The 12,586-nt window shown below is 39.0% G+C and overlaps 1 protein-coding gene across 1 annotated transcript in view; it reads right to left on the bottom strand.

Annotated features, from left to right (window-relative positions):
• The window catches only part of ctnnbl1 (catenin, beta like 1), a 61,194-nt gene extending 50,110 nt beyond the window's left edge, over nucleotides 1-11,084 (bottom strand). Inside the window, exons 1-6 of the mRNA XM_044352339.1 lie at nucleotides 10,913-11,084; nucleotides 9,695-9,925; nucleotides 7,960-8,066; nucleotides 7,491-7,630; nucleotides 7,072-7,169; nucleotides 4,164-4,257 (exon numbers count right to left, since the gene is read on the bottom strand). Of these exons, the coding sequence (XP_044208274.1) occupies nucleotides 4,164-4,257; nucleotides 7,072-7,169; nucleotides 7,491-7,630; nucleotides 7,960-8,066; nucleotides 9,695-9,925; nucleotides 10,913-10,942 (700 nt within the window). The 5' untranslated portion in view covers nucleotides 10,943-11,084. The remainder of the gene's footprint in view (nucleotides 1-4,163; nucleotides 4,258-7,071; nucleotides 7,170-7,490; nucleotides 7,631-7,959; nucleotides 8,067-9,694; nucleotides 9,926-10,912) is intronic.
• Nucleotides 11,085-12,586: the final 1,502 nt, after the last annotated feature.

A 12,586-nucleotide genomic window follows, 5' to 3' on the forward strand; every position in this document is an offset into this window, starting at 1 on the left:
TGGCTAGACAATTAGCCTATACCAAAAGAAGATTAGTTATACCATAGCAGCTGTTACACAAGGGACATTAACAAGGTATTTGCAAATTTTTATAACCAACTTTATAGATCTGGGATGAATCCAGAGGTGGGTAATTACAGGACATTCTTCTCAAAGATTAACTTGCCAGAAGTGTCAGTGGATCAGAAAGATTATCTGGACAGCCACATAACTGTAGAGGTGGTCAAAAGCGCTATTTCATTTATGAAAGCTGGACAATTGCCTGGTTTAGATGGTTTTCCCTCAGAATATTTTATGAAGTATGTTGACAAATTGGCTTCTATCCTCACAACTGTGTATGAAGATTTGTTCTCACTGGGGAAACTGCCAGAAACATTTAATGAAGTTCTGATCTCCCTAATTGTTAAACAAGATAAAGACCCAACTGATCCAGCAAGTTTTAGACTTAGTAGTTTGATCAACGTCGACTGCAAAATTCTGATGAAGGTTCTTGCTATGAGGCTGGAAAATATTTTATCACACTTAATACAATCAAATCAAGTAGGATTCATAAAAAGAAGGTCGTCCACAGACAATGTCAGATGCCTATTACACTTTATGCGGCTTAATCGGAATGAAAGTGCCCCAATAATAGGGTGGAGTGAGGCTTTTTACGGTATATTCTTAAAATATTTGGGTGTGGGAAAAGTTTTATCAAACCATGCCAGCAAGGTGTCCCCCACAGCATAACAGAGCCACCGGATCCCCTCACTGTAGGGGTCAAGCATTCAGGCCTGTATCAGTTTTTCCTTTTAATTTGTCACCCTGTGTATGTATGTATATGTATGCATGTGTATATATAAGAATTTTTGGGGTGCTGGGGTGATTCCTTGAGTCTGCCTTTTAAATTGGGGTTTTTCTTTTCAGGGAGCTTCCAGTTATACATGTTATGTATAAAATGAATAAATCACCAAAATCACCAAAATCACCAAAAAAAAAATTATTTTCATTTTTTGGCTGCAAGGCTAGTGAAAATATACAAAGGGCCAGTAAAACTCTGATCACTGGACACTGCTGGTGTTTTAAAAGGTGCCTCTTCTTTGCCAAAACATTTCAATGAGACATTGACAGTTTCCTTTCGCCATCACTGAAAATGTCGAGGACACCTGGTAGCAGGGGGACACATTGTTAAAGAGGCACTGCGCACTAAAATGTGTTTTTTGAGCTGTAAACTAAATTATATCACTGTACTGTGATGAAACACATCAATGCCGGTTTTAACATCGACACTGACACCAAATTTATACTAATCAGCATTTCATGGGTTAAAAATGGCTCAACCTGTCATCTGCTGTTTAAAATCAGTCCTGAAAAGCCGGGGCCAAAGCTGACGTAGAGTCGACTGTTTGGGAGTTCTCTACATCATGAAATTTATATAAATGGTAGAATGTCAATGCCCACCCTTGAGTGTGAGTCTGTGAAACTGTCCATGCTCATTTTCAAATATATGCTGATCGAGGCAGTTTTAGCTTCAGTAGCTAACAGCTGCACTGGCCTGCTGGAGGGGTCTCTCTGTCTGTTACTGTCCATGGGAGGAAGTACTGCTGGCAGCCACAAAAACAACAGAAATCCTCCTCACATCTCGCCCTGCAGCTCTTCAACTCTGTGGCTGTCTGTTCCTGCAGTAATCAGCTGGTAAAATCTTGTTTTCAAACATTAAATCATGGTGTAACTGGAGCTCTGCCAAGACTGTCTGTCAGCAAACCTTTCCGCTGTGGACCTGTCAGCTGTGGAGCAGAGCTGCAAAGCTGCAGAGCTGCAGAGCTGCAGAGCTGCAGAGCTGCGGTCGGACAGGTTCAGTAACGGTTCCGATTACACTGCAATTCAACATTTTAAAACAAGAAGTGCCCGTCCAAATCATGCCTGTTCGGAATGGGTCAATTTCTCAATACCTAGAGAGAACAGTGCTCATCCCCTTAACACCTCTCATGTAGACTACTAACAGATGCTACAATTTACCAATGCTCCCTAAACGTTTCATACCAAGGCTATCAGTAGACGCTATAATTTACCCATGTTCCCTAAATGCCTCACATGCAGGCTATTGGTAGACCCTACAATTTACTGATGCTCCCTAAACACCTCATACACAGAATATCTGGAGACTACAATTTTGAGTTGAGCTGAAGTTGATCAGTAGTGCCTGTTCACAACGTGCCTGAGACATCCTGCACTATGTCTTGAACATACATACAAAGTTCCCGCATGTCAGGAATGGGAATAGAGTTTAACTCTCTAAACTTTTTCAATTCATTCTCTATGGTAGTTCTTATCACTACAGATGTAATCCCATCTCTGACCACAATGTGGGTTGCAATGGCCGAGTGGCGCTCTCTGTATTTCCACTCGTTGAATCAACGTGCAGAAGAAGAAGCAGAAGCAACGTTTATGAGGTATTTTTATATATTTCTGAATGTGCCTGAGACATCCAGCACTAATCTTGCAAGATTCTGCCAAGTTTCATTCACAGTAACGTTACACAGTTCAATAGTAGAGCTTAAGTCTCTTTTTTAAGTCATTAACACGATGGATGTAATCCCACCTCCGACCACAATGTGGCGCTGTCCGTATTTCCACTCATTGACTCCATGGTCAGAAGAAGAAGCAAATCAACTCATTTATGAGGTATTTTTATATATTTCTCAAGAACCGCTCATCCAAACGACTTTACACATCTACATTGCACTTCCTCGTTTCCCCAGCAATCCACCTGCCAGGAATGAAGTAGATCAGATTGACAGTTCTCAAGGTACACGAAGGACAAACCTACTTCTTTGTTTACTTGCTTTACATAGAGACATTATATAGTGGGGCTAAGACGTAGGGATGTAGTTACACTTTAAAGCTCATAGAATACAAATAAAGTTAGGCTATCCTCTCTGTGTGAGTCCACAAGGACTCCCTGTCACTGTGCCGCCCAAAAGCTCCGGCTCTGGCTCATACACACCTTGAAGATGTGCCTCCCGCTGGAAGAGCTTGTCATGTTTCAGCACTAAACAAGAAAGGGTTGATTAATAATGCTTGCTCTAAATATTCTAGTGTCATTGAGCTGCTATTTTTATCCAAACCTGTTTTTTATCATGTTCAGTATAGAGGCATAGAGAAACGTCTCTGCAGCACCTACAGTGTGCAGTAAATTTGTCCCAGATATTAGTACCACGTTTTGAATATGAATGAATGCATAAAGCTGTGCAATTTTTTTACTGGTTATATTGCAGCCCAGCTTGTTTTGCTACTAAGAGGAAGATTGGTATGTGAGGATTGTGCATACAGTAATAGAGTTGTGATAATACTACAATCGTGACTTAAATACCAACGCTGTCTAAAACTGTGTTAGTAATGTTGTTGCTCTTGATTGACAACCAACAAGAATATTCACAAAGAAAACAGAACAACTATCGTATTTTTCTTAAAAACAAAAACGTCAAAGAAAATGTGGAATAATTATCAACAACAAACATTCTACATATAATATTCAACCCTGCATTGAATGAGGAATATAAGAATACACCTTGATTATAATTAAAATATAATGTGGTGCTGCATAAAAAACACTAAGATACTGCTTGCAATCTTACTTTGGTTCCCACTACTGAACAAGAGGACAGTAGCAGTCTTTGTGAGCAAAGCAGTTCCATATTTCACTCCTGGCACAAGCTTTGTTGGCCAGTTTCGATAGACTGGGATTCAGTTCAAAACATTTTGCATGTTTGGGCGTTGTGTGCCAAGTTTTCAGCAGTTTGATTCAGATGCATTTTGCGCAAATTGGACAGGTGACAGTGAAACGACAGTAGCTCTGTTTCTGTCCTGCACCCAACAGTATCCAATTGAAGGCTCTGCTTGATACTGTAGGAAACAAACAAACAGAGCGTTGGCAAGTTGGAAGAAATTAAATTATTATTTTTTTAAGTAAACAGCTGAAAATATACTGCGTACAGTCCCTTGTCCCTTAACTAAATCTCAGAGCAGCCATTCCTTTAATTTGTCACCTGTATGTATATATAATAGGTCTTCTGGGAATAAAATCATGAAAATGCAATTGCTGTTTTTGTTGATGGCGGTTTGCCTGAGGTTGAACACTGACTGGAGCTTCATCATCAAGGCCTTGGCGTACATCTCCTTACCCAGTGTGTTATAGATGCCATCAGCCTCCTCTTTAACCTGTTCATCCAGCCGCTCCATATTCTGCACCAGCAAGGCCACCACCTGAACCTCCAACTACAGACACAGAAACAAAAGTTTGATGTCGAGAGGTTGAAATTAACGTCAATCAAGTCAGAGTTTTGATTTTTGTTTTCCACTTCAAGAGGTACATCCAAGTCCATCTTGGATGAAACATTTAATTCTTCTATATAAACACTATGAAACCTTGTCAACATTGACTAAACTTTTATTTTATTTATTTATGAGAACAGATTTTGAAATTTCCCACCATTACATCAGTATAATTTTTAACAGAATAATTTTCTAATATCACAACTTTCAACTTTTTCCACATTGTTTGAAGTCTGGCAACTCGATCCTTATCTTTATATTTTGCTACGTGAAGTGATGTTTCAGAAGAAAAGTTAAACTCATTTCACAAAGAGAGAAGATGCGGAGGAATGAAGAGATGACAAAATGAATGTTCACTTTTAAGCCTCGGTCTTGGCAGATGACACTTGGTTTCTGTCTGAGCTTCTCTGAACATGTCCAAGTGTTATCACTCAAGTCAAGATTGGAGACTCATAACCAAACAGAACTCGCCTCGCAGGGAGCCGACTGGCTGGATAAAAGTACTATTACAGATGAAAGAAGACAGACAGTCGACACAGATTTATGAGCCACCAGAGACCGTCGTGGATCATTTTTATTCATCTTATCAAGGATACCACCTGGCCTTCTGGCAGCAAGGACAGAGGAGCTGGAGGCATTACAGCAAAAAGGAGAGACAAATGGATTCAACCAACCCTTGCTGCCCTTAAACCAATTCCCTTGGAAGTTACTGTAAAGAAGAGTGTGGTTTATGGCGCTCCATCGCATGGTAAATGGACTGCATTTATATGATGCCTTTTTTCCTGAGTGTTGCAAAGCCACCTGAGCTACTGTCTCACCCAATATCATATCACAATCCAAATCACACACACACAGTGCAGTTTTTTTTTGGCAAAAATTGACATTCATCCAACATGTCTGTACTATTGTTCCTGTCAGATACTAGCCAGCCAGCTAGCCTCTTGATGCTCATCAAAATGGTTCAGAGTGATGTGTTCTTAACATCACTCCACTTTTTAGTATTATTATTCCAACAGTACATTATGCAAACACGGAAAGGCAAATCAAATGATCATCAAACTATCCTCAAACATAACGTATGTAGTTCACACAATCCAACAACAGAGCTGTGTATGGATGTGCTAGTGGGGAGGATTTCAAAGTTGCTGTTTTTTTTTACTATGGCAAAAAGTAGAGTGCTGTAGCCAAACAATTGAGTGCTCCTCTAAAAGGCTGGCATATTCTTCTTCTGGAAACGCTCTGCTCTGCCTTAAAAGAAGCCAACCACTATTTTTTTTTCTCCACGGGGAGGATGGGTTTGTGTTTACTGGTTAAATGTGTCCCAAAACAAAGAAGTCATACTATCTCGATTTCAAATATATCAGTGTGCTTGTGATCCTCATTGCAATGTCTCTTTCACTGAACTCCTGGTTTCAAATGTCCTATGTGGATGCCTGGAAGTGTAAATTATCAAGTCAGCCTGCTCAAAGACCCTTGAGACGTCAGACAAAACTGGTCATTCATTGTGGTGAGAAACAACTCCCAATATCCCTGACAAATACCAGTGGGATGTAGCTTGGCACAAAACTTGGCACATTCAAGCCAACAGAGTCTTTGATGTAGTGTCATAGTGACAGCTGTGAAGGAACTGGGGCACACTGTTTTTCCCCCTTTATAGGTATATTGGCAAATAGTAATTGTAGTTTGACCTTTGTCTTTGTCTGTATCAGTCTAAATGTCAGCACACATAATGGGGCATGAAAAATCTTCCCTGGTTCATATACAACACTTCAGGCTCAACAACAAAAGAGAGAGAGGGATAAATATATAGAGAGAGGGAGAAGAATTGATGCCAACAGATACAGCTGGAGGGTAACAAAGAAAAGTTTTAGATAACCATAAAGAGTGTGAGATGAGATGCTATAATCATGTGGCTGACATAATATTTTGATTTTTTTCCCTCACCTTGACTAAGTTCTTGTCACTTTGTGAAATTCAATCTCAAATGCATTTAATTGCCACAACAACTCACACTGGTATATTACTAAAAAGATCATTAAACCATGACACAAAGTATTTTGTGCACGCAAACCCCAGTAGCTCAGTTAAACTACAGTATGTTTAGTTTAGTTAGTTAGTTTAGGTTTTTTTGTGTCTGGTCATTTACATGATTCATCCCTCATGGGATTGTTCAGAAACATTAACCTACAACAAACCAAACATAGCGGCATGTTACCCACCATCATCTATCCGCACAATACATATATATCAGCCAAACATAAACATAAGCATCTTTAAACATAAAACATACACCTCCCCCAAATAATGCTCCAGGATCCAGTAAATAAAACAATAGTCTGCAGTCCATATAAGATAAGAGTCTTAGGAATTTAACTACCATGTTGCTTTTCTCCTCCTATCCCATGCTTTAGAAAGGTATTCAGAAAATTCTTTTAACAAATAAGTAAATGTTTGAAGTTGAAGAAAGTGTTTTTACTTTAGTCATTTAACATAATCCTAAATTTCATAATCTGTTAGTATCAATATATCAAATGTAGACAGATGCTGGTCTCAAAAGGGTTTTTTGCCCAGCAGCAATATAACAAAAGTTTTGTGATCAAAAACTCAAAATGTCCTTGCTTTTGATTCATTAACAGAGACTAAAGGAATCAATCTCATCTGCCTGTTTTGGATGCCAGAGCCCAGACCTGAAGTATTGACCCCACAGAGTGCTGTTTCATCAATATCAACAAAGACTGATGTAAATCCTGAACTCACCAGAGCATCTATGAGTACCTCAGCACCCTCCTCACTCTCGTGGAGTGTGTCGATATCTGTCAGCTCCTGCAGCAGATCCACTACTGCTATGGCGACATGTAGCTCAGGTTAAGGACAACAAGTTTGTGTCATTGAGTTGTTCTGTTTTGTTTTATATTATATGACATTTAATTTGCTCCAACCAATTTATTTTAGTGCACTTGTATGTGGGATTGATTAAAAAACAAAACTACAGTGTTATTATTACTGCTTTTGGTCTTTTCTCTGGATTTATTGACCATAAGTAAAAAAAAAAAAAAAAAAACTAATATCACCAGACTTATCTTTTAAAAATCAATGTTAAATGCCAAATTCTAAACATGGGATGAATGGATTAAAATGAACAGACAGACTGAATCAATCTTTAAGTGAAAGGATATCAGTGTTTTCATGACTGAGGAGGCCCAGCAGTGAGTGCACAGCATTAAGCTCCACCAGCAAGTGGTAGAGGTCTGGCATTGTGGCAATCACATGCATTTCCTGGATAATGTCATTCAGATCCAGCTCCGACTCCATGAACCTGGTTTAAAGAAGAAGAAATTTCGTTAGCATGTTAGCATTCTGCGTTATCATTCATCTCAAAGCACAGTTGAGGCAGAAAGAAATTCATTCATTAGTTTTAGACACATCCTGTCTTGAAGAGAAGTGGCAGACAACAGAATTTTGGTGATAGTGATGCACACAGTGTCAATTTACCAAAAAATTAGTTTAAGCATTTTAGGCTTCCGTAAGTCCGCACGGAACTTAGCTTAATGCATGCATACATTGTTGTTATAAAAAAAAAATTGTTTTAACGAAATCCTAAAATATGACACACAGAAAACAATGCGGGGTGTCATTCATGCTTACTTTTCTGGATTGTCCGGAAACTTTATCCTAAGTTCCTGATTTTTGTACGATCTTTTCTCAAAGGTCAGGATCATTTTCTTCACTGAACTCTCATCCACTGGCTCCGCCTGTTTGATTAGTACAAAAGAAAAGGAGTAGGCAGGAAAAGATGAAAAGGAAGACAGAAAGAGAAATCACATTTTATTGAAGGAATGGCTGCAATGACAACAAAGGGACATCAAGTTCATCCTGAAGCCTTGTTTGTAGTTGCGCAAGCCTCCACAAATGGGGTGCGAGCTATGAGCATGCACAGAAGCGTTTATGCTCAACATGTTGTTTGTTGCAGTATTCTCCGAAACACCTGGGGGATGTACAAACAAAATATTCTGTGAATAAGCAAGAAGTCAACGACTGTTACCTGAAGATTGTTATTATCCAAATAGCTACACACACTGTCCTGGAGCTCGTCATTGCTGAGGAAGAATTTATCTGCTTATGGCTATTAAAACTACAAAGGCGACGCAAAAGGGGATGGTCTGTCCATCCCTTACATGCAGAAAGACGTCTCAATGGAGGTTATAGCTGTACTGTGGTCGATGTGTGTAATCGACAAGCACTTCAGCTACTTCCGCATGTCCGCGAGCAGTTAAAAAAGTTCAGGCGTGCATGACCAAGAGCTGCAACAACTTGCAGAGCCTTTGTGCTCAACGTGAAAGATGCAATGACATCATTTTTGGCGCGCACACCCTTGAACTGAGGACACTGCATCGAGCATAAACTAAGCTTAATCATGAAGCAGAGTGCCAGGCGTTTTCAACAATCAGAGGGAATCTGAGGTCACTTCACTGGAAGGGGACATGTTTGACCTCCTGTTGGCTTAAAAGCCAAGAAAGTCTTATATAATAATAATGACAGGGTAAGAAATTACAATTGCCTGACATTATGGAACAGTGCAGCATTTTGCTCTGAGTAGCTCTTGACACATTGAATATATGAAAAGGCTGCAGTGTGAGATAATAAGAACAGTTGAAAAAAGTGCAGAAATATGGACATTTAGACATAAACACACTCTCACCTACAGTAGCTAAGAAGTTGAAACCATCACATTTTTAGACATGTTGCGTTGTAACTCATACAGAGTACAAGAGTACCAGGAGAAAATAAGCAATGCAGATTACCAAGAGTAACAGAAACCTCATTTGAATGTTGGCACACTTATTGAGTCCTGATAAACCTCAAATCTCCAACAGCAATAATCAAGGCGAAGCAATACATTTGCCATGCCACCTCTACTCTCTATTCTACTCTTCTGCATCTTTAAGCACACTGTATGGAGGTCACATTTGTTCTTTCGAGAGGCAGCGTTGGTGTGTGTGATGGGTGATGATTCTCAGAGGTGCTGAAAATCCAACTCAAAGCTATCATACCACTTCACATGCACAGTGCTGCATGCCACCTATAAATAAATAGTGATAATTACTCATTAGAAATGTCTATATTTTCCATTGTTCTGTGTGCAATGAATAGTGTCAACAGTGAAGCAATACCAACAACACCTGCACATACACAATAAACATAAGGTCGCAGTTTAAGTCCTAACTATGAGTTACAGCAAGAAGTAACTTGCTGAGACAAAGTGAGTGAAAATAAAGTACATCAAGAGTGTGTGCACGTGGTGTGTTTCTGAATAAAAATAACACTTTGCAGAAAATTAATGTAACAACTTTATAATAATTATACTAAGAATTTCACCCACCTCAGGTTCTTCTTCGTCCTGGTCCATCAGTTTCTCCAGGATCTTCTTCCTATCCCCAGTCATCTCCTCAGTCTCCCTCATTTCAATCCCTCCTTCCATTCCTATTCCTGCTTCTCTGTGTCTGGTCAACTCTCTGACACTAAGCCCTTTCTGCTGTTTCCCTCCTCGGGAGTCATCCTCTCCTGCTGCTCCTCCATCCTCTTCCCTTAGACGCTTTGCTCCTCTATCAGGCTGCGAGATAAGAGGAGACAGAGAAATGTAATGACACACAAAGGAATTGTAATGACTAAGATGTAGCTTGCATAAAATGGGGTGGAAGAAAAAGCAGACAGGTATTCTCCTTAACATTTCATACATAAGAAGTGATCAGAGATAAGTAATGAAGTGAGAATAAAGAGATAAGTTTTTCCATCCCACCTATAAGTATCTCTATGTACTTGACTAGGGCTGCAACTATTTTCATTATCAATTAATCTGTTGATTATTTCTTGATTAATCGATTTGTTATTTGGTCTATAAAATGTGCAGTAAGTCACAGAGGACTAAAGATACCAGAAAATGTTGACATTGAGGAGGCTGGAACCAGAGAAATTTAGCATTTCTTCTTTAGAAAACGACTCAAAACGATTATCACAATAGTTGGCGAATGATTTTCTGATGTTTAACTAATCAACTAATCGTTGCAGCTGTATGCCTGACTGAATACAACATTGCAAACATCACAAAAGAAACTCAGCAGGGAAACACTGCATTGGTGCCTTTCATGAAATATCAGCAGCTACGATTTTAATGAAATACCGAGTTATTTTACAGGTCACTCGTGTGCCGAATTTGATAATGAAAACCAACGATTGATAAAATGCCATTCCTCGTATAATATGGAGTTTGTGCGTCTACCAAAATAATAAAACTGTATTAATTGCTAGTTTTTTTAAACGCAAACCGGCACGCAAGACAGAAACGGAGTAGAAGTTAGAGTCTGTGTAACTGTACTGAACACAAAACCATGCAACCTCTTCAAATGAGCAAGTGTACAAATGCCTATGCGTTTGTCTATGAGTATGCATGTGTAAAACCTGTTTTAGGCGATAACAAACGCTAACATCGTAGCTTTTCATTCACTGCTGTCACATACTGTAGCTAGCTAGCACGCTAACTGCTAACGTTAAGTTAGAGTTAGAGTTCCCTAAACACTGCTGAGCAGAATAAAATGTCTACCTGATAGCTCAGGAGCTCCCCAACATCCATTTCTCCGGCTTAGAAAACGTAAAAATGTTTTGTTCAAGCTTTGGAAACAAATAAGAGCATACACTTCAGCAGTTAGCTAACCGGCTAACAACAACCCGCTGCCCACAAAAACACATGCATGCCGTAAAACGTTACATTATACTGTCGTAAAGCTTGGTTGTATCCATGACAGCGTGACTAGAGCTCATGAGTACCACAACAATTTACCACTGATTTCAGTAAAGCTGGAAATAAAAAGAAACATTTACTTAATTCACTTGGTAACGTTTAATCCTCTGCATGTCTACAATTTATAATACATTATAAAAAAAAGCCTCTTTTGTGCTTCAAGCAGGATTGCAATCTGATTTACTTACCCTGAAATATTTTTGAACAAATTTAGTTTATTCAAGCTTTTTTGTAACGCTGATTGGATACAGATTTTCTAGTCCAGTTGTCTATCAGGGGATATCAACTGCAATTCAGGTCTTTGAGGTCTGCAACACAGCATACAGTAAGTATGGACAATGACTATACAGATAGATAGATAGATAGATAGATAGATAGATAGATAGATAGATAGATAGATAGATAGATAGATAGATAGATAGATAGCCACATAGCATGTTGCGCACGAAGTAATACAGAAATATGTTTTTTTCCCCCTATTAATGATATAAGTAAAATTAGACATGAATGTTTCCTCATCATACGTCATCAGACTTCTTGAGAGATCCTGGTCTTAAGATCTCAGTTTTGCTGTATTCCTACCAGGGGAGCTTTGTATGCCAAGCTGGCTTATTGTTCCAGACAGGCCGAAAATCACCTTTTCAATGAGCATCGTTGGGAAATGTATGAGTCGTGCTTGGTATAGAAGCCTCCATTGCCACTCCAGTCTCTAGCCAGTGATCTGTGACAGTAGAGCAATAGAAACAACATTTAAAAGGAAGGCCACTGCCAAGCAGTCAAGCTTGACATCCCAACAAACACGAGGGAAAAAGCTCTTGATCAAAGGAAAGAGAGAGAAACAGAGTGGAAGAGAATAAAAGGGAGCAAGAGGGGCTAAAGAGAAATTTATATGGAAATCCCACAGCTAGAGACAGCCAGACAGTTTCAGATGAATACAAAGCCTTGATTGGGAAAAGTAGAGAGGGCTCTTTTTTATGAGGTTGACAGCTGCGTGGAGTTTAAAACCTAACAGCAAATTTTTGAATCTCATATACATTGTACTAATGCTGTAAGCATATTCAGCAAGGTAAATTAGATCAGCTGCAATCCAGTATTTCCCAAATTATGTTTTGATGCTTAAAATTAGTAATGATGGTGAGTCATCATAAAATAATGAGTATATATCACAAGTTTTGTGTACCAGAAAACCAGATTTATAATTGATAGTTTAGTGTAGCTGACAGATGGACAAGCAGCTACCCCACGTCGCGTGAAAGCAATGACGATGAGCCGCATATTCATCTGATGTGGTCAAGCCTGGACTGTAAAAGACAAGGACTGTAGTAAAACATCAAGTAATAATCCATGCATGAAATGTTTTATGCAACAGTTTCTCTGAGTCATCAATGAATTAAACATGTGGTAAACTGGCAAACAGTAAATTATGCATTTTATTTGATCTGATAAAGTAGGAACATGCAGTTTCATTTACTGTTA

Source organism: Thunnus albacares, chromosome 5, assembly GCF_914725855.1.
Source record: "Thunnus albacares chromosome 5, fThuAlb1.1, whole genome shotgun sequence".
Lineage (NCBI taxonomy): Eukaryota > Metazoa > Chordata > Actinopteri > Scombriformes > Scombridae > Thunnus > Thunnus albacares.